Here is a 27022-nt window from a genome sequence, read left to right on the forward strand (position 1 = left end):
CTTTAATAACTTGGTGGCCGTCTTTCACTAACTACATGCTCAAGCCATTATTATAAGCAATTTTCATCTTTTAAAAAAGAAAATGGCATTGATAAAATTTCATGTTATTGGTAATTCATAAACTGGTGAAGAAGTAAACGACACTCATATTTCCCCAGAAAATTGATCTTCAAATAGCGAGTGATTGTCAGGGAATTACACTTAATTTGCACGAAAAGAGCCTCGTTCTTTTTTTCCTCTGTATCAGAAATTTAATACAATATAAAATTGTAATATTGGTTTTTGGTCGAGATATTGTGTGATATTGACAAAGCCTCGATTCAGAAACTTCTGAAACATCTTTTTTATTTTTTTTTTAAAGAAATAAAAAAAATGACTAATGACATTGATTAAATATTATTTTAAGAACTCCAGGATATTACCTTTGAAAAAGGACATGGTCTTTATAATAGTTTGTCGCAAATATAAAGTAAGGGTACGTCATGTTTATTTCATACTTTGTTTATGAAAGTTGAGAGAGAGAGAGAGAGAGAGAGAGAGAGAGAGAGAGAGAGAGAGAATGTAAGAAAGACAAGAGACAGAATAGGGATAGATTAAGGAAAGAGAGAAAAAGAGAAAACACCGGCTGAATGATGCACTGTGTCAGATCATCAGGACTGCATGAAATCAATACAAAAAAAACCGCAAACCATGCAGGTACAGTATGGAGAGCCGAAACCCTGCAGATTTTTATTACATTTTATAACGACTTTCATGTCAAAATGACAAATTGTTTATAGTTCTATTTAGGAGCTTGTCAGGCCCAAACAGAGCTTTCTCAATTAAAAAAAATTGTTACCATAGCGATGTGATGATTATTATAGAACGGCGGCAAAATTATTTTTGATGAACAGCTTAAACGCTGATAGTTTGTGCTAGGCCTGTGACAAAATGCTTCCTCCCGTGTGCGATTTTTTGAGATTTGTAAATCATAGTAATAGACACGGCTCCAATTAACTTGCCCACAATAAGAAGTCAAGTTAGGAACAGCCGAGCTAATAGATACAGTAAATGAGGTCCCCATAGCTTCTCCTCTCCACCATTAATTGAATCGAGTCAAAATTCAAACAAGAGTCAGATGACAATTCATTACTACCGTCCACTTAGGGAGAGGGGGGACCCTAGCTAGCGGGCATAACTCTTCATCGTCTGGGAGTGTAAGACTTGTGGGGATCAAAATTTACACACTTTTGGCAACAGGAAGAAAAAGAATTTTCCTCAGAATCAAGCAATGTCTTTGATTTTCACTTTGTTACGTAATCCAGTTATGTAACACAACAAGCGACAAAAACAACTCTCTTGGAAATCACATTTCAAGAAAAAGCAGGGATCTACAGACTATTGTTGCACTTATTGAGACTTTATAGCTAATGATACTGGGGTCTTTTTTTATTTCAACATGAAACCATGCATCTAGAATAAGGCACTTTACTTATATAAGGAGAACCAGGTATCACACATTCAAGATCCTCAATTTTTCATCACAATTTCTGATCAGTCACATTATTTTTCAGCGTTTCCAGTTTTTCTCTCTTTTAAGTAAATTGTGCTATCAAAATATCAAATGTACATCAAAGATTTAAAACACAGATTCAATGTATCAATTTTTCTCTCTCTCAAAAATAATTTAATTTGCATAAATGACATTATGCTTCATTTACAGACACTCAAAAACACTCAAATACACAAAAATGATGCCTTATTCCTTCTGCTACAAGTCACACATGGGGATAAAGATTGCCTGCATGGACACCATTGCAAAAATTTGGGAGTTAAAAAAAAGTTATTCTCTTTTGAGACATGGGCAGGCATAGCCTTCATCCACCTCTCTTCTGTGGATAAAGGCTAAATATATAAAGTATAGATATGTCAAGTATAAAACTTGTGTGACTTAGGATACTGACCCTGTGGAAGTACATGACTGTTGATGGAGATAATAAAAATAAATTTGTTTGTGAATGAGGCCCACATACCCTGATGGGCAATGGACAGTTCTAGACACCATTGTAAAAAATAAAATACAACATGAAAGAAATTGGGTATTATTGGAGAGCATAATTTTGTTTGCTATTGAGGACACCTACCCTGCACGGCGATAGAGAGTTCTGCTGAGGACATGCTGCTGGTGGAGAATTCCCGGTCTTTGTCTTTCTTGGCGGCCTTCTGGGCTTTCCTGCGCTTCTTCTGGCTGGGGTTGTCTCCCCATAGATTGGTACCGCCGTATATGCTTGGAATATTTAGAAGTGCTATACCCTCTAACCTTGGACCGTTGGCTAGATCCAAGGCGTATCCATCACACTGACAAAAAAAAAATCAACAAAATTAAGCTTAGATTAATAAAGTCAAATGCACCTAAAAATACCAGCTAGTAGTTTTTTGTACCCCCCAAAAACATCACTGTTTTTTACAATTACATCTCCATGTTGTGAATCATACTTTTGTGCAAAAAATTATTTTTAATTGAACAATCTGATCATTTGCCTTCTAGCTATTTCAACTGTAACTTTTTATATTAAAGAATAATAGAATTATCATAGCAATAAAATATATGTAATTTAATTCAAATGGGTAAAAAATGTCATTATTTACCTCAAAATATCAAAACAAAGTTCAGACTACAAGTAATCTAACGTTATGCTCACCATTATGTCAATCTCTTCGTGGAGATTTTTACATGTGGCTGATAATGTCTCTGAGGTATAAAATTCAAAATACCACATCTTGTTTTTCATTCTGTTAAAAAAAATTAGAAAGAACTTCAAAGTTTAATTACATCTCAAACATCACAAGTACACCGACCCAGCATGATTGTTCATGTACGTATCAAATTAAATGCAATCCATCCAAAACATTTAGCCAAAAATAAAATTACATAATTAAGAAAAAAAATTTACCAAGCAAATTATGCAATCCAGATACCAATTAATTTAAACCAAAAAATCCCACCTGCTGTTGAACTTTTCTGGATGTTTTTCTCGCATGAGATGGAATCTATGAGCTATGGAAGCATCCTAAAACCAAGAAAGACAACTCAAAAATTTCGTCTGAACTTCGTCAAAATTTCAAGTAAGGAAAGACAATTCTTCTCAATTCTTCATATGACAGACACAAAATAATACCTAAATTCCCATTCATATTTACAAAGTTTCTGTCCATAAAATAAGCAGAATACTTTTATGAGGTGAAAAAGTAAAGAAAAACATGCGAGAAGTCTTGTACGTAAGGAAACAACATCATATCACTTATTGATGTATGTTGTTTTGGTAGGGTTAAAGTCTCTGTGTAAACAAACTAGTGCAATTGCTGGATGGTCATATGCATTTTTTTCTTCTAAATTTGTAGGAAGTATCTTCTAGGATGATTTTAATCAACATTTTCCTAGAAGTTCATTTTACAAAATGCATCTTGAGTAAACCTATTCCTACATACGTATAAACAATTACACAGAAATTTAATACTGTGGTTCAGCCCATTCATGTAATACTTACAACACCAATGGAAAAGTAGTTATTGATGATATTGCATGGAATGGGGTCTCCTTCCTCTTCCTCCTCTCCCTCCTCCGGCTTACTGAACTCAATCTTCCACCTGTCCATCATTATCTTCGCACTCTGTGATACCTTCTGGAGGATCTTTGTTGGATTTTCACCATCATAACCTAAGATTTGAAAACCATGATAATTTACCAACTGATAGGGCAATAATCAATCATTCAATACTATTTCTAAGAAATAATTCCAGTTAACAGTCCAAATATTTCTGTGTCAATGAAAATAGACTTTTAACAACTCCATACTGCTACTAAATATAATAAAACATCCTCTTAGCAACCTCTTTTATCAACTTTGATGATAACAACTGACAATCCATGTATATGTATTTCAGAAAGCTGACAATATCAATGCCTTTTGCACAAAATACATATCATATATTACCTCCTCCCCATCGCAGACATCTTGCTAGGTCATTCCCTGTCCCCAGCGGTAGGACAGCTACAGGGGGTCGCTCCACCATACCCAGTTTGTCCATGGCATCGATCAGCCAGCCCACCGTTCCATCTCCCCCACACACCAAGATACGGGCACCGGGCACATCTTTGAAGAACTGCAACCTGAAAAAAAAATTTCAAAGTCTTCATCAATTATTGTCATTTTAACTCTCACCAACTTTTCCAAGTTTTTAAAATCAACATGCATTGTCATTAAATCTCCATCAGTACAAGTGATAAATTATTTCATTTTGGTTTTTTGAATAATACAAGATTATCGATCTGTCAATTTTAAGATCTAATAGTACCTGTAGCTATTTTAATAAGAAGTAAATGTATAGAGTAAATAACATTCAAATCTGTTAAGATTCCACAATTTCACTTTCCAAAATTAGGAAAAGAAACTCTCTTTTAACACAACTGTGTCTGGGAACATTCAAGATGGAGCAAAACTATTTGCGAGTGTACAATGGCGAAAAAAACATGGGGCAAAAATAACTCTGTACACAATATTCTTGACAAACATACCCTTGAGTTGGCCCATGCTTGATCATATCATACACTTGGCGTGGATTCAGAAGATACTGGAATTTTCTTATTAATCTGTAGTATTAAACAATAAACATATTGATATCAATTCTACGAAACAAAACCAGATAGCAAAACCTAAAAATTCAATAATAATCAAACTCTATAGTCATAGCTAGTTTCTTGATTCTGTGAAAAATGATCTTTTGCGTTAGGAGGTACATACTTGGCTCCCTGTTTTCCCCCACTCTTGGGATTCACAAACACTAGCAGTGGATGAGATCCTGGCACAGGGGTGATTTGAAATGAACTCTGACCCTACAAAACACACCAAAAATTAGCAATGGATGCAGTATATTATCAATATCATCAAATTTGACTCGATCAGTGGCACTGGAATCGTTAAAATAATGCAGTTTTGAAAGCAAGATGCTTTGCATATAAAACAATCATTTTCATGCAATATTGAAACAAAATATTTAAATTTTATGCATGCTGTATACATATGTAAGTGTTAAAAAAAATTCCCTCATTCAACTGTTAAAGAAACATCAAAATACATTTAATTATATTTATAATATAATGCTTTTTCTCAAAGAAAAAAATTGAAAAGCTTGATTAACATTTAATATATTGGTACATGTATTACGTTAAGTAAATGTCTTTGAATATTAGAAAGAGAATAATACATGTAAGTATTAAGAAACATCCTAAACAAGTGAAAAGCTGTCAATGTGACAGCATACCAGGTTTTCTTTTATGTGAACAGTATCCATAATCCATGTCAATTAACCCTGAATTAATAAACACTACCTACCATATCCAGTGAAATAGAGTACCCTATATGCAATATTTTGCAAAAAAAACGACTAAGTTCAAAAGCTGGTATTGTCTTCATAAATAGTCAAAAATCAAAATCCTAGCAATATGCACACTTCTAATATATGTACAATTGATCTGAAAAGAACAACTTCCTATCTTGAAAACTGTAGGAGGAGTTATCTGTACAATGTGGGTACCCTATATGCAATATTTTGCCAAAAAATGACTAAGTTCAAAAGCTGGTATTTTTTTCATAAATTATCAGAAATCAAAATCCTAGCAATACGCACCCCTCTTACTAATACATGAACAATTAATCTGCAAACGAACAACTTCCTATCTTGAAAACTGTAGGAGGAGTTACCCCTACAGTGAGGGTACCCTTTTGGCAGCCGCCCGCCTGCCAGCTCACCCGCCCGCCATTTTAACCATTTCAATTATCGGATTTTCCATTGGAAAACCTGGTTAAAAATTGAATTAGCCTTTGTAGTTGATATGGTGCATCTGTATATACATCTGGGGCACTCTTGTAACACCATCTCATTCAGATTATGACATCCAACAAGTCATATGTGATGAAAATCAACCAACCAATTTAATAATTATTCACAATTCATTTTCATTCTAAAAGTGTCATTTTCCCCCTGCAAATGCTGCATTTCTTTTGCATGTCAGTATATATAGCAAGGATATATGCATGTAAAAATTATCAAAGGAGTTAATGTCTGAAACATCTTGCCATCCACAGTTATAACCAGGCATGTCATACAAAGAGTGGATATATTGAAAAGGTATAAATATATAGGTAACTTGGGGATTTCTATAATTTTTAACTTGATTGAGTGTTATATGTAACATAAGCTATTAAAAAGAAGTGGGGTTGCAGATTTGTATACATAAGTTTAAAGTGGAAACTTAATTTCTTCACTATAATAGAATATTTTTCAAATAAAAAGTTCCAAATAAATCTAATACTTATACCCATTTTTTAGAGCGTAAACTAGGTTAGATAAGGCATATTCAGGTTTGTAAACAGCCATATGTCAACCATGTACTACCTAGCTATATAAGTTAATCAATTACTACTTTACTCATTCCTTTTAATTTCTACCATAACTTTTTAAGAACAAAAAATAAAACTAAATTCATTCCCATATAAGTAACTTAATTTAAATTCATATTGTAAAGCATTGATTGATACATATTTGGATGATACATTAAATCAACATAATTTTTTCTGAGCCAATCAAATTAATAGCGCATTATTAAGCAATATTATCCAAAATTGTAAATGGAAGTTATAGCTAGAGGAAAAGCAAACAAAGGTTCAGTTAGTATAAAGCCTGAGCAGACTCAAGAAAGACAACTGTAAACAAGAGTTAGATTTAATATCAGAGTTCAATGATAGAACTGTGCAATTATTTCACACAAAGCATTCACTTACAACATAAATACTTTGGCTTAATTTCTAAAAATATAAAAAATAACATTTTTTAAAATATCTTTTTCTCTCGATCTCTCTCTATCATCACTAACTTTCCTATATTAAAGTATACACTGTAATACCTAGTATCATGTTGTTTTCATATATCAAATGATAATATGTTAAAATTTAGAATATATGACTTACAATTAAAACACAATAATGATGTACCCACCCCCAGCTTTTTCCAAAAGATGTCGTTTTAAAACACCAAAGCATTGTTTAGAAGAAATGTCAGAATCATTAAATCTGTGTGATTTCTGCTAAAAATGCACGAGGAGACCATACCACATGCTCATTCAGATCAACAGACAACATTAACATGCATGTAAGTATACATGTAAACCCAAAATACAATACATTATAAGTAATATAGAGGCAAATTATAAGTGTTGACCTTCTCCTCTAGAATCAGAGAGCAAAAACAACCAAGTCTTCTCTATAAATCAGCCAAATGTATCTACATTGTATTAATAAATAAGACATGAGACAGATAGGATAAAGTCAAGTTATTTCCCCTTGTAATGATTTTTGTTTTTCAGAAGAACTTTTCCTGTGAATTCCTGTTTTTCAAAATCTCATAGACATTGATTATTTTATATAGTATTATAAATAAATGCTATGATCTCTACAAAAAAGATTCAACTTGGAAGAGAATACTGAAGATGAGAAAATTAAGGTTGTTTTGCCTCTTCATTTGTTTAAAAATTATATCAAATACAATATAAAAATACAACAGAATTACATGGAGGATATATATTAATTCCTTGGTGTGAACTCACCGAGCAATCAAAAGTTGCCGAGTCTGCTCGCTGTAGTTCCTTCTTCTCATTTTTTCCTGATCGCGGACCCTGCAATGAATGCTTGTATTGGAAAATTCATCGTGATCTTATTTACTAGGTTGAACATTCTGCTTTTTTCTTGTCAACTGACAATTAAAATACATCTAACACAAAAATACCGTATTTTTCGGGGCATAGACCGGTATTTTTTTCCTCCGATAAGCGAGCCCCGGCCTATCCCCCGGGATCGGCTATTCTTAGACTCAAAGTTAAAAAAAATTAACAGTAAAATATAAAATCCACTGTTTTTATCCGTTGTACTGTTGTAGCAATTTATTATGAGGGTTGGTTTTTTTTCATCCGTTTGAACTATTGTTCGATAGTTGTCCCATTGATAATTTTTGTAATGACATCGTGAGTAATAAAATTTACAGTACTGTACAAGGTATTTCTTTACAATCCCAATCAAAAGAATTTTTTCCCACGTTCGTGTATGAACCCTGGAAACTAATATTGTGTAGTAAAAAAGAAAACGAAACCAGGTAGAATGTAATATGACGGAATTTTGGTGAATTCTTCATGTCTGCGTTCTTAGGAATCACTGGTCTTGGGTGTAGAATAAATCAAATGCTATGTGTTTTTACAATTAATTTTCTGTTGGATGAAATAACGGTATTCTGGTGTCGTGTGTATATACAAAGGTGTGAAACCCGTGACTAAAACACAGCCTGGGGGCACGTAGCCTAGTTTACACTGTTACACTTCATTGCATTAACTGTGTTTTTAACATTACAACTTCTCTGCATAACGACAAGTCACTATTTAATTAATTAATGGAAAGAACACAAATTAAATATTTTATGTTTGGTATTTCGTTTTCTCATTCATAGCGATTACGGGGGATAACTCTATTTGAATATGAAACCACGTGTTGAGCTAATGGACGCCATACCCCATATTTACAAGTAGCTTTCAAAGTATAACTTGATTAAATGAGATTTAGCAATAAGGTATTAATAAAATATAAAAGGTTTGGTAAAATATTATACTTAGCTTACTTACCAGACAGAACCACGGAGGTTGGTGTTGCAATTAAATTTACACTATGTAAAATTACGATACACAACGATACACGGACAAATACGGAAGAGACCAAACAACCACAAAACACAGATTAATTTTTAAAAATTGCTTGAAATATATATGTTAAGCAAATTTAATAACTTTAATTACTCTTTTGACTTTCTACATCGTTATTCTGAAAGTATATACCTAATACGGTGACTTTTTTAATCAGCGGTCATACTTTCACTATAGTAATCATCGATTGAAAATCGGCTTATCCCCCAATTAGGCTAGTCTAAGGATTTTTCTTGAACTTTGTCTAAAAATTAGCAATTCGGCCTATGCCCCACATCGACATATGCCCCGAAAAATACGGTACACATGTATATCAAATGTGTGTATGTTGTGAAAATAAACTCCATATCTAATGAAAAATACAAAGTTTACATCATTTTGATGAATAATATTAACATTATAGCTGGCATCTACATGATATAAATTAAAACTCATTGTAAAGTTTATCTACCAAAAACTTTACAATTCGTTTGATTCACAGCTGACCCTACTGGAATATGTAAAGTACGTATTTATTTCATCATTTGTAACCTCCGTTACTATAGCACTTACCAGCACTGCTGGGCAGATGGACGTTGGGGGGAGGGTGTGTTCTCGGAATTCTCCCAAATCACACTCGGGCTTCACTTGTGATGTGCATTTGTTATGTAACTACAAGACATCATAAAACAATACTCTTTTAACGTCAAATAAAAAGTATGAAATTACTACTGTTAACTTGAAATGCTAAGAAGTATATACAAAACTTTTAAAATGGGTTAGCTGCAGATCTGTAGCTCTCTGGTTGAAAAAATTCGGATAGACAAACCAGAGAGCTACAGTTCCAAGCGTTGTAAAAACCTCCGATTTACGCCGCCGTTTTTGTGTCGCTCGCTTCGAGAATTATATCCGACTTTAAAAGCATTCAACCGCCTAAAAAATTGGATTTATTAATTAAACATATAGTTTACCCTAACTCTGCTAACTTTGTTTTCCTTTCAATGGTTCACAACGGCCATCCTTCGCCTTGGAATGTCATCGTTTTAAAAAACTCGCCTTATGACAACCATGTTTACCTAGTAGCGAGATCTCGGGTGCGTCGATTGTTAAATAGAAACTCATTAAACAAATGATTTAAAAGAAACAGACTTCAAAGGAACCATCTGTATATGTAGTAGAAAAGTATTACATATTCTTAACACAGTTTGACCCTTAGTTAAATACTAATGCTTGTCACTTATTGTCAGATGACATATTCAATGAGAGAGAGCAAAATGGGTACAGCAATGCCAATTCTCTTGCATGTACTGTGGAATCACCATTGTTCCTTGGGGACCAATGTTCGTGGGTTTCGTGAATAACTCTTGTCCATGAATTTACATCCCCATGAACCTATATACAATCACTTTTTCATATTTATTAAGATTTTCCCATTTACACTATCAATGAAATTACGTCCCCACAAAGCAGGAAAACCTTGGCTACCCATGAACACCGACCCCCACAAATAAAAATGATTCCCCCGTATACTTACAGATATATGACACCATCGACAGTGCACGCCTGTTAACCCGTTGTACGTCTTGATGGATTTTTTACACTTGTCACACCGCCCCGGACAGTTGCCTTCCACCCAGTGATGGTTCAGTGTCTGCAAAACAGAAACAAATCAGACTCAAAATTCAGACTTTCATCCATTTAGAGGTGGAAGTATTTATAAAGCTTGCATGTCTTATTAGATAGATCAATTAAGTTAAAATCAATCGGCTATGTGTAAGGCATGACTAAATATGAATAATTTAAGTCTTAAACGCTCTTCTATCTTTGTTGCTTAATACAGTAAGTAATGATACATTATTATAGTCTTTTAAGCTTTTATGTCTTTCTCTGCTGTTTTGAAAATATTCTCTCTCTCTCTCTCTCTCTCTCTCTCTCTCTCTCTCTGGTGATGAAATATTTCAATTACTTAATTTTTCATTTTAAATCACAAACATTTCACAGACATTTTCTTTTTTACCTAACTTGCATATGACATTACAAAATTTTTCATCACAATTATCTGGCAGAAATAAAAATCAAATCTTTAATAGTTATTATCATATTGAAATATTTTATTTATTTATCTGAATCTCCAGGGATCCTTACACAACATATTATAACAAAGAAATGATAAACAGTCCAAGATACCCTTCACCAGTTATGCACAATATTTGCCCATGGCCTGGGATTGATGCATTCTCTTTTTTTTCTTAATGTAATGGTATGCAATGGGATATTTTATGCAACCTTTTGAAAACTGAAGTGCATTAAAAAAAGCTTATATCAAAATTATTGTGTCACTATAGATGTTAGTGAAAATACTCATATCAATGATGATTGAAAGAAAGGGAGAAGAAACTAAAGAAAAGTTCCAAAACCAAGCGTTATGTGTTCTCTTAAAATTGAAAATCAAATAATTCATTGTACATATCTCATGCTATTAACTACAAAATTGAATAAAACAAAAACAATTGATAATATAATAACTTGACATGAGGTCTTACAAACTTTTAAAACAAGAAGAACTTCTAAAAATTACTCTAACATGTATTGTAAAATGCTCGTAAATTAATGCACTCAAAATCTGGCTTAGACATCCCCTTTCAACTAATTAGTATTTCTTTTAACAGCATATACATGTAAGGATTAATTTAGTACTTTAATTGGCAGTTAATAAGTACAGCACAATATGCATGAAAACATGATTACAGCTAAACTCTATGGGTTTTGCAGTATTCATTTACTGCAGCAATGCATGGTTAAAATGATTTTTACAATAAATTTACGAAATGATTTAACAATTTCTTTAAACTGATCAAAATATGATTTAGTTTTCACAAATTACTTACTCAGAATACTGGTTTTTATTAAAATGCATTTCTTTGCATCTGTATACATGTATATGAAAAATTAGGTTTTTGTATAATTCTAAATGCATCAAAAGAGTTTGCGAGTGAAAGTCCTTCACCATGAAAGTGATAGGGATGCAGTAGACAAAAAAATCGAAAGGCATGAAATTGGATAAGTTTGATGCTCTGTATTTTATTATGACCTGTTTTATACACATCAATTTTCATCTAAGTTTACAATTTTTAAGCTTCTATTTTTTACTCTGGCACAGCAACCTGTCACAAAGGATTCAAAGTCATTTAGTCATTTTATGGTAACTTGCTGTTCCCAGTCATAAGATTATCTCAATCTAAATATATTTCTAGAATTTACAAATGAGTTCGAGATAAAAAGGAATTCATTTGATCCAAATTCTATCTCTTCAACAGTCTGACTTCATTTGATCCAAATTTTATCTCTGCAACCCTCTAAAAGAATTCCCAATCATTTTTTAGCCTATTCAGCTTAATATGTTTCATGTATAAAACTATTTTAAAACACACACATACATCTTCTTCATATCAATGAGAGTTTTCAATTTATAAAACACTGATTTGTTACTTTTTCATAGGTTCATGGCACAGATATATCATGCAAAAGATACTGTAAACCAAATTTTTATTTGCGTGCGAGAAATTTTTGTGTGGTTAGCGAGAGCCTCTTTGTCGCGAATATTTCTTGCCACAAAACCAGGCCTTGTCATTTTGTTGGGTCTGAATAAGGTTAGTTCACTAACATTAGTCATCGCAAACCAGTTTATCTAAAGAAAATCGCGAAATAAAGACATTGCGAATAAAAGTAGGTTTACAGTATCTACATGATATTGAAACAGCAAGGTAACCGAAAAATTCACACTTCTAAAACTTCAATTGACTGTTTCCAAGCATTGGTTTTTAACTACCAGTAACCTCATCCCAAAACCACAACATTGATGTGTATATAAATACATTTATATATTTCCACAGAAAAAAACCAAAAGCAAGGCATTCAAGAAGAAAAAATAATATTCTCAACCAAAGATAAAAATGTAATGATAAATGCATTAATCTATGATTTGCTGAACTAGAGCGAGTGAATTTACCTGTGGGCGATCCTGTGGTAACGAAGGAGGTGTAAGTTAATGGCAATATGATCAAGTAGATTCAAAACAAAAGCACAAGGCAAGTACCAAATCAAGGACCAGATATGAGTTGTTTCTCTCTTCTATATAACTAAAATACCAGTAGGCTTCACTATCATTTATCAAAATATGCACCACATTTCTCAACTTCTTCATCATATCAATATAAGCTACTTCTATGGATCAAACATTCATAGAAAAAAAACCTGTATTGATTTAATTGATTCTAAGAAACAACCGATAAATGACCTTGAGAGTACCTGCATATGATAAGTAAATTCACTACATGGATTACATGTAGAAAGTGAAGTTATCAACAGAAAATCATTTATAATGGAGAAGTCAATAATAGAGAGGCAGCTAGCTGGCACAGAACACTTAAACTGAATGATGTTAGAGAAACACAGTCTAGCTGTTCCAAAAGCACAAAATACATTGCCTTTTGTCTAGCATACATGTACTAGCATACATGCTTGTAATTAAAATAATTAATATTTTGAAAAGAAAAAAAAAGTACTAAGTAGTTATGAGTTGTGATTTTAAAATCCTACGGAAAATAAGTACTGTGTGTGAACAGATTTTTAATTTGATGAGAAGGCAGGATGATTGAAAGAATTTGTAACTACATCACTTGTGTTATAGGCATGGCAGATATCCTTAATGAATATAAACATAAAAGTTTGCACTTAAAATCCATATTCTTTTTTGATAGCTCTCCACCAAGAGGTTAAACAAAGTTTTTTCAGTGTTGAATGCATCAAGTAGTAAAACAATGCCTCAAATTCATGGTTATAAATATTTTCTATTAATATGAATATAACACAAATGAGATTCTATGGTAAAACTCCCCTACATAAGTAGCAAGTGCATGGTTGCTAAGATATTTGTATATCTGTGTGATTGGCTGTGTCTGTCAGTGGCGTGACATACCTGAGGGGTTCTCTTAGATTTGACGTACGTCGTTATACAGCACGCTGGCGCCCTCTGTACACATCTCTCATGCACTGTGTATTTACAGACTGTCAAATAGATAAGTGTTCTTAGAATACTTGTCTTAATAGAAAAATACAAAAATTCAATGGCTATTATACAATCCTCCATCATTTTTTCTTCCTTATAAACAAAATATAAACCACATAAAGCATCTGGTGGACAAGCAGAACACATCCATTTACATGTATGGCAGTTCATGATTCGAAAGCCCTACCTTTGTTTACATGTATAGAGCAAAACTGTTCCCAAAACCCAGCCTTTCTTACATGTATTTATTTACCTAAATCCATTACTTACATGTACAACACAGCCCCTGCTTCCCCTTACTTACATGTACAAACAGTTCCTGTTTCCCCTTACTTACATGTACAACACAGTCCCTGTTTCCCCTTACTTACATGTACAACACAGTCCCTATTTCCCCTTACTTACATGTACAACACAGTCCCTGTATCCCCCCTACTTACATGTACAACACAGCCCCTGCTTGCCCTCACTTACATGTACAACACAGTCCCTGCTTGCCCTCACTTACATGTACAACACAGTCCCTGTTTCCCCTTACTTACATGTACAACACAGTCCCTGTTTCCCCCCTACTTACATGTACAACACAGTCCCTGTTTGCCAAGCCCCACCAGGAGGTTGAGACAGAGATTACAGTATGCTGGTTTTAATTTGTAGTTAAAATGCTTTAATCTCCATGTGTGTGTTCCATCATCTTTGACATTCTACAAACAAATTATATCAAAATTTACTGGTATCCCACTAACATAATTTTAACTTTGATGAAAAAATATTTGAATAATTAGTTAAACATAAAAAACTGTTATGGCTAAAATTGATTATTCATACAACAGTAAGAGGAACTGTGCTCCGTATGAAAATAGCACACATACAATAGTCTTGAGAATTAACATAAATATTACAATAATTGCATAAATCAGTTGCAAATTCGAGTGAATGTAAATTATTTTTATGCATTATGAACTCAGAAAGACATTTGTTTGAAATTTTTTAAAAGATGTATTTTTTCTTTTCAAATTTATGCAAATTTCATGTGATGCAGTTATATCTGTATACATGACTATATAAGAGGATCTCAATCTGACCACTGTTAATCAACATATTTTTATATATGAGAAAATTTTTGCCAGGTTCACCATGAGTTTGTTGTTTCAAAAATTACTTGCTCCGAACCTGCTCTTTATTTTTTAAATTCATAACCATTGGCTTAGTACTTGAAAAATTTATCTTCTTGAACAAGTTTATCACAGCTTAGTATATAGCAAAACCAAGTCATTGTGAATTTTACTTGGTTTGACAGTATCTTCCGGTGTGCTTGACTTACGGTGTCGAGGCCCAGCAAGACTAGCAGTGGAATGGTGGTCAGGCCCCCCCTCTTCCACTCCTCCAGTGATACAGTACCGTCAGAGTCATAGTCTATCTCCTTCAACAAGTCTTGTAGAATCTGTAATAACATTAATATTATGCAAATATGAAATAAAATAGTAAATTTGTGTTCTGCGTATTGAAACGTATCTTATTTTTAGAGATATATATGTCAAGGATCTAGATATCTACATTTAGATAAAATTCATAAATATATAAAAATGAAACAGATGTGTGTGGTTAATTTTGTAATTTCCATACAACTATGTGGGTGATAAACTGCTGTGTACTGACTTATATATATATATATATATATATATATATATTATCACAAACAACAACGCCCTGCATCAACATGCAGAAAACAGACTATTTCTGTGTCACCAATATCAAGGATACATAAAGCCATTAAATGCCAAGCTGTTACTAAAATCATAGCAACTGCAAGTCCTTGATTGTTGCTCGATTGGTGCTCCAATATTAGCTATCTTAACAAGCTGCTCATCAATGCATCACATGCAACTGAACTTCAGCATCTTAAAATAGCATATCAAAGTGAATTTGAAGTCCCAACTCCAATTTTTTTTTTACCCTCAATATCTCAAATCCTTTAACCACAGACTCTATATATGCACTTCTGCATGCAGTACTGTAAACACAATGTGGGCTTCAATATATAATAACCATGCAGTTGTATGCAAACATGGAAATTTAAAATATATATACATGTACATGTATTAGAAGTCAAGAATTTTGGAAGTCTCTTTGTGCCTTGAGCTTCACTTAAATTGCTTAATTTTTCTACTACATTGTAAGTTGCTGCAGATTATCAAACATTTTTGGCATTTTTTGTTTCGCTGACTCTGTCTGCATGGATAACTTTGGAAGACATTGTCATTGCATCCTAACACATCTTTTTTTAAATTAGCCAAAGAAAATGTCCGGAGCACAAATACACGGTCACTCAAAATATGTTTTTCCTTTAATTAGAGCTTACTTTATCCATCATACTCACCAACATATGTTACATTCATAAATGTTTCAACACAATCTATCCAACTGACCATCTTCTAGCTGATAAGAACTCAGACTAATTACAGTAGATAATATTTTTTACCAAAAGACCATGATACATGTAATATACTTACAGGTTTTAGTTCACTAACGTCCCAGCCTAAGTTTTCTGCTACCGACATCATTTGATTCACTATGCAATCTAGTTCCTGTTGGAAGAAATCAGAGACATATTGCCACAAGTACACTCAATCCATACTGTTCATTTTCAATGCCCCTTACTGGGCCCTTGAAAACCCACACAATGTCATATAAAATAGATTAAACACAGCAACAAAATTTTATCATTATAACCCCCCCATCCTTTATTTTAAATCCTAAAAATGTAAGCAATAGACAGTAGATTGACTAGTTTCTTATTTTTCGTCTAAAAAATATATATTAAAAAAAAAAATTTAATATTCAATAAATTTTATGCTTTGCTGAAAATTTTTAATGAATTCATTACTTAGGAGTTAAAGACCAATATTAGTATTAATATAATAAATGAAATAAATGTTTACATATTGCAAGGTAAGAAGTATGAAATAATAATAATCATCAAAAAAAAATACATGAATTTAAAAATAATCAAAATCATCCGGATGTTTAGCAAATGAGGTTCATACTCACACTAGCATCTAGTAAGCCATTGCCATCTGTATCGTACAACCTAAACATGACTGCAAAGTAGAAACAGTAACCTTGTTAGATTTATTCAATCTACCAAAGATTAAATTTCTTTTACATTACTTATTCAAATAAAATTACTGTAAATTCCTTATTTTATGCGAGTACTTAAAGGCCAAACATTTTACAAACGCCCCCTTTTTTACCTGTACAAACTTCAAAATGATGCCGCTTGTCAATCAAGTTTGAAACAATAGCAGCCAGTTTGATTGACATGATCGTCCGAGCGTGATCTTGCCAGGTCCGCGGTTTTCTGTTTACTAGCAATTAACAACGTGATCTTTGATATCTTCCATCATATATTCAAAAGGGGGGATTGAAAAATTGATTTTAAAACATTACCAGTATTAAAATTGATTATGAAAAATAATTATTCAGTGATTGAAAATCCGCACAATTTATATTTGAATTATGTTGAATGTGTGTGACCTAATGAATTCCACGAAAATGCATGGACAGCTCCAAAACATATAAAATTTTCTTTCTACAACAAACGTACAATGTGCTACTAAAGCTATATTTACTGGTAATTCACTCAGTTGGAAGTTGGTGAATGTCAACGTCACTCCATGGAAAACGAACTCCATTAATTGTCGACGTATAATGTCTGTCTTTACATTCCACATTCTTACTGATCGTATGGCTTTCGTATACTATTATAATTGTTAAAATTAACTTTTTAAACAATGTCAAGTGCTAAACACAATAGAGAAAATTCGGATGACAATACCATTTCCGTATAAAATTACTTCGTATGGACATAAGAACAATGAGCTATTTAAACTAAGACCAATTCTGACTAATTATTTATTTCCTGTGTATTAATTTGCCTCCTGTGTATAGCGATTACCAGCGTTCACGACCACGGTAGACTGCAAGCCCCAGAGGCTTTCACACCTCTAATAATTAAGCCCCGCCCTCACCTGAGATTTACCACCCGTAAAAATGTTCGGCCTTTAATTGCGCGATTCTGCTGTTTTGTATCAAATCGTGAGAATATATATTTCCGTACACGCGATGACCAACTTTTGTTATTAAATTCTATATTTGAAAACTGTCTGAAAAATAAAAGCAAGACTTTAAAATTCTTGCGATTTTATGCAGAAATATTTCTCTCGTTTAATCAGGAATATACAGTATATTAATTTGAAGTTAACAAAATATAAATTATACATAGAATACATTACAAAAAAAAATTCCTAGATAAACATTTACATGTACTTCATTTTCAGTTCATGTGAACTTGATTTACATACAGATGTACTAAGACAGGCAGAAAGTTGAGAGGTATATGAAATTATAGTATCTATACTGTAATTGTTAATTATCAGAGGAAAGAAATCAGATCCCTGTACATAAAATGTAATTACATTTTAGAACTTGATAAACAGAGAGAACTAATGACAATAATATATAAACGGGCATTCAATTCCTCTTTAATCAAACTGAAAAATCTCTCTTCACACATCACACAAACCAATCCCCTAGAACGCACATTGATTAACCCTTATTGAAAGTGTTCTTATTAAACTGCTATAAATCTTGGCCCATGAAATTATTTTCTCACAGACAACCCGTATGTTTGATATCATTTTGAATTGCCTTGTCAATGAGTAACCTCCCAAAGTCTCAAAATAACCTTGACTAATAACTGTGTTAGAGCAAGCCGATCAATAGACTGGGGGACTGTGATGATGTCATCACTATTTTGAATGACTCAGTGACCCCCGCGTGTCTGTCATTCATTCCTTTACGTATAAAATTATCATTAATTTTAACGGCATGACGACGTCAAATAGCTGGTTGCTATCAAAAATAAAACTCAATGTGGGTAAAAGCATTAATTGTCTTAGTTATACTAAGGCAAATATGCCTTTTAATCATATTAGGTTATGATCCGCCTTCACCTTTATAAGAATGACGGTAGATTAGCTTACTATTGTTAGAAAGGCATAATTCGATCTACCTACAGAATTTTCATACTTAATGACCATATAATAAGTTTCAGCCGTAATCCCACCCAGATTCCTATGGTTTAAACATATTCATTAATTTTACAAATATGTCTCATGTTGTATATATTTAACCATCTTCATCTCATAAAGTATTGTACACATTATTTTCGCTCTAAGTAATTTTTGCCCTTCTACATGCACTGGCAAACAGTTTTGTTTAAGAGAGATGATTTGAGATAAAGGAATTTGCCCATGCAGTCTAAAATTCACCCACTGACAACTAGGGCGAAAGGGGTGAAAATAAAAAGGGGGCGAATATGTCACTGTATACAGTACATGTATAAATGATTTTGTTGATTTCCTTTGATTTACCTTATTCCTTATTGATAAAGCTAATTAATTAATTTAGAAAACATGCACTCAACAGATTTCTTTGCAGACCTTCATCAGGTCCTAGCTCTCTCAAATACAATTTGACATATATTCTCAATATGGTACATATATATTATTCGATTTTCCATTTAAACTGTTGATCTGATATGTTTTCAATTCCCCTTACATAATTATCAAATATGCAGAATCAAAAGAAAAACTGTTACAGAAATGTAAACATACAACTGTTCCATTGATGGAATAAGGATTGAGTCACACAAAGAGAACACTTGATAACAATCTGTGCTAAATGTTTATGTACATATAGGCTGTTGTTCATATTATATAATCCTACTCTTTGGGTGTATCATCATATTTCTGATGTCAGAGAAAGATAAATTTTGTTGTATGTAGCATAAAGCGGATTCTATCATATTCAACAAAGACGTCTTAACAATTAATGCATGGTGCATTTGTTTTCATTTTATCAATTATGAATTGCAGCGTCCACTTGAATAAGTTCTGCTAATGTTACATAATTTAAAAAATACACATGACCAATTTATGTAAAAAGGCAGCAGCAGTAAATATAGTATGCATTTTTATAAAAAAAAAAATCATGGTAAAAGTGAAATCACATATGGCTTGCAATTATCATGGCATAGTTTGCTGTAAATCTGGATAATGTCCATAAACTCTGAACACAAAAAAACTGGGTTCTTCCTCTTACCCAATGCAACCTAGTGTACAAAATCTTGCCTACAAGGTGTGGCCAAACAGACAGATCCACAAAGCCATTACTTAATATTTCTGTCTAAAGACGGACACAAAAATTGATATCAGAGTAGAGTAATTGGTAGTTTGTTGTACTTTTTAAAAAATAACTCTGAGCCAAATCAAAATAAAGTTTTCCTGTAGCTTTACTATCAGGCAAATGTACTGCATACATAAAAGTACCAGTGAAGCCCATTATGCCCATGAAATTTAAAACCTGTGCCCATGTTGACAATACGCAGTCCCCACTCACATTCTAGTTTGTCCTCCGGCCTCCCTGCTTCTAGTAGAGACAGAAAACAGACCAGGTCCTTCAGATAGATGTGGCCTGTTCGGATATCGCTGCTGCCGGAGCGTTTCTGCACCGACTTCAGCTCGACAGGGTTGACCCGAGGTAACGAGGAATTGGACTGAGGTATCCATGGATCTAAAGAATCTAATGAGTGACCTGCAAGGAACAAAGGAACAATAAAGGTCAATCTTAAATCTGTAATGAAAAAATATGCCAGTACATATACAATGAATAAACTCAACATGATGACAGAGCAATAGTATCCATGGAAACTTATATACAGACATTTCTTTCCATTCAGCAAGATTTCCAGTTTATATTTAACTGCTTCACGTATAGATCATGTCTGACTTTAGCCAAAAATATCTAGAGAGTATAAAATAAAATACTATCAAGTGCAAAACAATTCAAAACTTAAATGGTGTTCAACAAAAATTTTGAAGTGGTAATTTGATTGAATGCATGGTGTCCTGTTCTGCCATCAATCATTAGTTTGGGGTTGTTCATTGCAAATATCACTGATATATATACACATTTGAACAATATATGCTGGGAACATAAAAAGCTTGCTATTTCAAGAAAATGGTTATTGTATCATTTATACAAGCGTAGCCATAGATTCTGAACATGATAAAAATGACTGTATACAGGGTTATTTTTGCCCTGTCTTTATTTTTGCCCTTCTACACTTGCAAATGGTACGCCCAATCTTAATTTGTCCAGACAATGGAATATATGATACACACATTTTCTAATTAACACTGTAATTTAAGAATTGATTTGAATTTGCCCAGTTTACAATTTGCCTAATGACAAGGAGGGTAAAAGGGGCAAAAAAATAAAATGGGGGCAAATATTTTCCTGAATACAGTGCATGTTCTTTAGAAACAGAAATTTTTCAGGGAACAAATCTCATTGATTTGCTAAAAAAATATGGTTTTGTCTGAATTAAGTTTTGCTTTAAATAATCAATATACCGGTATAACTATAATGAAGATATTTTGCTGGCGATTTAATTAAGTTGAAAAATGTTATGAATGGAAAAAATAATATTTATTTTGGATTTTATAGCACAGTTGATCTTCAATATCTCGAACACCAATATCTCAAACACAATGGATATGCCGTAAAGATTTGAAAGTCCCAACCACTTATTTCTTAAGTATTTTACCCTCAATATCACAAATACTCAGATATCTTGAGGTTTTTAAACAGTCCCATCTAGTTTGTGATAACGAAGTTTGACTGTATTTGGTACTGAGGGGAGCGGTTTTTGTGATTGGTGGACTGGTTACCGTTATGATTGGAGTGTATACTGTGACTGGATTTCTTGGAGGATGAGCGTGAGTGAGTGGAGGCGTCCAGCTGGCTGTCATCTCGAGCCATCAAGGACTTCTCCAGGCCGGGGTTTGTTGTCATAGCAACAGATGTGTGAGTTGAAACAGAGGCAGAGCCTGAAATCAGTCAAACTCAATATTAGCTATATTATTTAGTGAATTAATGCCTGATAATTACTCTGAATATAAACTAACTACAACAGTTACAAATCAATTTAAAAAATAAGATGAAATGCAAGTAATGGTTCATTAAAATAATAGTTGCATGTATATATATATCATAATAAATTATATCAAGATCTAATATAATTCATGTTTCTATGTATATCAAAATAGTATAAGTATATGCAAATTATCTTATATTTAAAAAACTATTTTACACAATTATTGAGTACCTTTTAACTAGTTGATTAACAATCAATTCATTGACACTGAAGAAAATTTTCAGAAAACTGTAGATGAAAATTATTTCCTCAATAAATTTTTGAGTGTTTGGAGAGTACTGGTATATGAAAATGATCAATTAGGAATTCTTCAAATTTAATAAATAATACCCTTTTGGAAGATCAAATTGTATTCATGTAGCTAAATTGAATTTTTTTTCTTCAAAATTTGCTGCTATGTATGTATTTGAATATAATGTGAAAACTTTAATTAAATCTAGATAATTTCTTATGAAAATTTTTCCATAATTCTCCAATACACTATAATTTAGCTAATCTGCAAAATTACGAGAGATATATACTAAATGTATAGAAATAAAGTGTTGTAAAGGATATTAATTACAATAACAATATTTTCAATTAAATTTGAATTTATTTTAATATACATTGTAGTCTCACTCAAATAATGATTAGTATTACCATAGTTCTCAAATCAAATTATTATTGAAATAAATAAGGCAGATTCACATATTTAGAGAATTTAGATAATGAAGTAATTTAGAAAAAGAGAATATTTATCAATTTGTAAATTGCTGAAAATTAAAACAATTGAGCTAGAATACCATTCTTATGTGAAAAATGTACCAGCATCAATATTGAATGCCTCTAATAAAAAATAATTAATACACCATTATTTCCAAGTTTTATCAGAGACTTTCTTAGAATTGGTGACCACCATATCTCAAGTTGAAATGTGCCATAAACTAATAAACGCCTTCTTATTGCATCGGCCTAATCCAATAACGGCTTCCCAATGAGGCAAAAACTTGGCAAAGAAAAGCATTGGAGAGTGACCAGAATGTATTGTCCCGCATTTAGTTATCTCTTCATGCAAATGTTCCATACATCTATTGACTCCCATAATCTAGTTGCAATCAAGTACAACGCAAATAGAATTAGACTTTCTATTTTCCGCCAAAGATGCTTCCAGAATTAAGTTTATGAAAATGTCAAAGGTGAATTCAGCCGATTCAGTGGTGCACCAATTCCTCAGAGTGCTTTCCAAGCCGTCGCAGGCTCCAAAATGTCACTGGAGCAATTGTGATTGCCCTAAAAACCTGAAAGCCGCAAACTGCGCCCCAAGCGCTGATGGGAATGTCACAAGACATCAGACCCTACATCATCCCATGTTATACATCAAACAGTTTTTCATCAAATCTATTCACACAAAAAAAGCAAATGACACAAATCAAGGCAAGTGAAGACCCAGAGAAGGGAGGGCGAAAAAAAAAAAATAAAGACGAAAAAAAAAAAATCAGACTGTCGACTGAAGAGACGGGGAAATGATTGACTTCTTGGGCTTATGTTCTTATCCAGACACATTGTCCCTGCTGTACAATCACAATTCATCTCACAGACATATTGGTAGGGTGATTTGTGTTAGAATATCAAGACAGATTAGGTGATGCTGAATTACAGCAAGCAATCACACAAGGCTACCACAACACCAAATAGTTTCCCCGTTTTATCTGTGAATTACGTGATCTGTGAATTACGTGAGCGAGCACACAGATTTACAAATGATTTGGTGGCCTTTATGCTGAAAGGACATCATGATAATTCCAAAATGCTATCTATGATTTTATAAACATATACATATTTTTCCTTGTCATGACTGTCCATAATGATGTTACTAAAAATAATTTGGCTGTGTCGTATATGAAGAATCATTTTGTTCAAACTCACTTGCATGTTAAATTGGTTTTAAGCATTTGAAGAAAGGTGAAAAAAGTTCAAGCCACACAAACACACACGTGTTCATTACTCACTAGATGTAATTCAATTCAAAATTCATAGATGTACTTTATCATCACTTTTACCTTAACAGGTTTTAAGCATTTGGAAAAGGTGAATTGAAAAAAGAAATTTCACAAGATGTTTCAAGTTAATTGTTCCAATAATTAAAAAAGATTTCTTAAACGTAATCTAATTGATCCCAAAATATATAAATATCATCAATTTACAAAATTTTACACAATACCAAAACTGTTAATATTGTAATCCACTACCTTCTGGGGAAGGGTGAATATATAATTCTTTAAATCTTAAATAAAAAATTCACTTTCAAATTAAATGCAAATTTTTAACTTTTCAGTTGAAATTGAACACATTATAATAAAATATAAATCAAGGTAAGAGTTCAGCACATTAAAGTTAGTTATTTCAAATTTTAATATTGAAAAATAGGTTCCAAAATTCTTTTGAAGGCGAAAAATTGCGAAAGCTTCAGCTGGCCTTGACCTTACAAAAAAGTTGTGATAACCTCAGCTGGACTTGACCTTACGAAAAGGTTGTGAAAACCTCAGCTGGCCTTGACCTTACAAAAAAGTTGTGATAACCTCAGCTGGACTTGACCTTATGAAAAAGTTGTGATAACCTCAGCTGGACTTGACCTTATGAAAAAGTTGTGAGAACCTCAGCTGGACTTGACCTTAAGAAAAAGTTGTGATAACCTCAGCTGGCCTTGACCTTACGACACAGTCAGATCACAAAACTTACCTTCTGGTATGCACTTTATATAAAGAAATCATGAAGAATCAAAAAGATGAGGCAGTAAGGGTTTATCTTTATTGTTTACTTTTTACTGTAAGTACTGTTTCCTGTTAATGGATATGCTTTATTCCATTGTATTTTTCAAATGGAATCTATAAGGTAAAACACGTACTGTAGAAAATTTTAACCATTCACTCAATATAAGACAGTTATAATCAGTAATCTTAATTTATGATAAGAAAAAGAAGCTTTAACAGTGATGGAAAATTTCATTTCACTTCTAAATGTAGTAATAAGTGTTTATCTTTCCATTTATTTTCTTGATTTGTTATTTTGGTTTCTGCTTTTTTTTGTTTGGGGGGGGGGGGGGGGGGGGGGATGGGGATCAAAGTACAACAATGATCTGAAATAGTACAAATCAAATGGGTTCATGAATGCCAACCATATCTTCTGTATCACCAGTGAAGCTAAGTACTAACTGCAAATATCATTAGTATGGTGACAGGAAACAAAAGCCAGCATTAGGATATATCAAGAGGAGTGACAGACAGTTATGCAGGAATTCCACTCCAAAGCAAAGGCACTATAGTCAACAGCTTAAAGGTTGTATGGAAGAATTTGTTAATTCAGGTACATTACTAATGTAAGTAATCAGAGAGAGAGAGAGGTATAACACTAATTAAGTTGATAATTAGGGAGTTACCATTCTCGTTTGAAGGTACATCAATGGACATACATTCTGAAAGCACAACAACATGGACTTGAGTCAATACATGTATACACATTAAATTACAATAAAATACTATATCTAAAATTACGTACAATTAAATACAGCATTACCTGTTTAATCAACACCTACATGTTTTTCATATGCACATAACCATAATTTTGAAGGTCTCAGACCTTGTAATAAAATAAGTTTGTTTTCAGATTAGAAAGGTTTTGAAGGAGTATATTTAAAAAATAAACAGGTTCTACTGTATTTTTTCAGCAATACAACATTCAACATTTTAACATGCATTCTCTTTTTTCCCCTCATATTAAATATCTATCCTTTTTTCATACAACTTTTGCTTTTTGAATAATAAAGAATATACAGTTGAACTTCGTTATCTCGAACACTGATGTCTTGAATACAATGGATATGTCAAAGTGATTTGTAAGTCCCAAGCACATATTAAGGATTTTACCTTCGATATCTTGAATATTCGAATATCTTGAAGTTTTTAAACAGTCTATTTCGAGAAAATGAAGTTTGACTGTATATTCATTTGCTAATATTTTATAAAAAAATCATCAACATATATATCATGATGATCTTCTTTCGGAGAATAGGGCAATAATATTGAATCCATGCTTGAAAGCCCAGCCATAATATTCCTCTGACAGTATCAATCAATAACCTTGCACACAACCACCATAAAAAGCCTAGCAGTTCACCTTACTGCACGCACAATAAGATTTCAAATCTGTGCACAAAATGACTCTAATCTGAACTCTCCTTCCATAAACCTACCCTACCCAGGGCAAACAGGAGACAAAATCAACAGCCTATCTGACATTTCCACCGGGGCAGCGAGTTTATCATATGAAACCTGACACCAATGAAACTAGTCGTTCTGAAAGTAACGTTACGGAAATATTTTATTTTATAACGCTTGATCAAATAACAACACACTTTCTCACTTTAATCAAAATGCCCATCAAATATATATAAATGCAATACCTAGCATGCATTTAAGTATTAACAAAGCATTATCAAAATCAACCAAAACAACTACTATACACTAAAATTTCTTGAAGACTTTGAGAAGCATGCATTAATTAGTATTCTGATAATGGTATTTCAATACCCACTATTGCATTTGTTAAATCATAGAGTAATGGGAGGATCCTCATTAATTAGTTTAAGATTCATTATCTTATATTTGATGCTGCTTTTTGGTTTTTAAATGTGTGGATGAAACAAAGTCAATACACTGTAGCAAAACTTCTCACATTGAAATGACCTAGATTGAATCATGTCTACAGTAATAACACAGGAGGCCCTTATTATCTTGCATGGACAATGATTTGAAAGGCTATAAACATTATGAAGTTCTTTTGTTTGTACCCTATAAGGCTCATAACCAACAAGCGGTTCAGAAAAAAAATTCTGGAAAGAGATTCATAAACAATATAAGGACATCATATGATCCATGGTTAAGACCAGCTTACCAGCACACCCTAATCACAGAGAAAGAAAGAAAGAAAGAAAGAAAGAAAGAAAGAAAGAAAGAAAGAAAGAAAGAAAGAAAGAGAGAAAGAAAGAAAGAAAGAGAGAGAGAGTGTAATAAGTAAGCCATTTAAAATACAGCAGAATCGGATGATATGATATATTATATATATATATATAAATATATATGACAAAAGGAAAATA

General features: G+C 32.7%; 1 protein-coding gene across 15 annotated transcripts in view; it reads right to left on the minus strand.

The window, feature by feature from the left end:
• The window catches only part of LOC128174531 (diacylglycerol kinase beta-like), a 56614-nt gene that overhangs the window by 7876 nt on the left and 21716 nt on the right, over positions 1–27022 (minus strand). For 8 of the 15 annotated variants that reach the window (XM_052845672.1, XM_052844125.1, XM_052844896.1 and 5 more), the window contains 20 exons: positions 25307–25342; positions 21626–21784; positions 20292–20486; positions 16881–16930; positions 16343–16417; positions 15154–15273; positions 14407–14533; positions 13740–13828; positions 12771–12782; positions 10296–10412; positions 9335–9433; positions 7643–7711; positions 6822–6845; positions 4782–4873; positions 4556–4630; positions 3975–4150; positions 3528–3697; positions 2986–3050; positions 2682–2772; positions 2124–2337 (listed from right to left, as the gene is read on the minus strand). In XM_052845672.1, coding sequence (XP_052701632.1) covers positions 2124–2337; positions 2682–2772; positions 2986–3050; positions 3528–3697; positions 3975–4150; positions 4556–4630; positions 4782–4873; positions 6822–6845; positions 7643–7711; positions 9335–9433; positions 10296–10412; positions 12771–12782; positions 13740–13828; positions 14407–14533; positions 15154–15273; positions 16343–16417; positions 16881–16930; positions 20292–20486; positions 21626–21784; positions 25307–25342 — 2055 coding nt within the window. The remainder of the gene's footprint in view (positions 1–2123; positions 2338–2681; positions 2773–2985; positions 3051–3527; positions 3698–3974; positions 4151–4555; positions 4631–4781; positions 4874–6821; positions 6846–7642; positions 7712–9334; positions 9434–10295; positions 10413–12770; positions 12783–13739; positions 13829–14406; positions 14534–15153; positions 15274–16342; positions 16418–16880; positions 16931–20291; positions 20487–21625; positions 21785–25306; positions 25343–27022) is intronic. The other 7 variants (XM_052843395.1, XM_052850159.1, XM_052841769.1 and 4 more) reach the window with 6 other exon arrangements.

The sequence above is a fragment of the Crassostrea angulata genome, chromosome 1 (assembly GCF_025612915.1).
Source record: "Crassostrea angulata isolate pt1a10 chromosome 1, ASM2561291v2, whole genome shotgun sequence".
Lineage (NCBI taxonomy): Eukaryota > Metazoa > Mollusca > Bivalvia > Ostreida > Ostreidae > Magallana > Magallana angulata.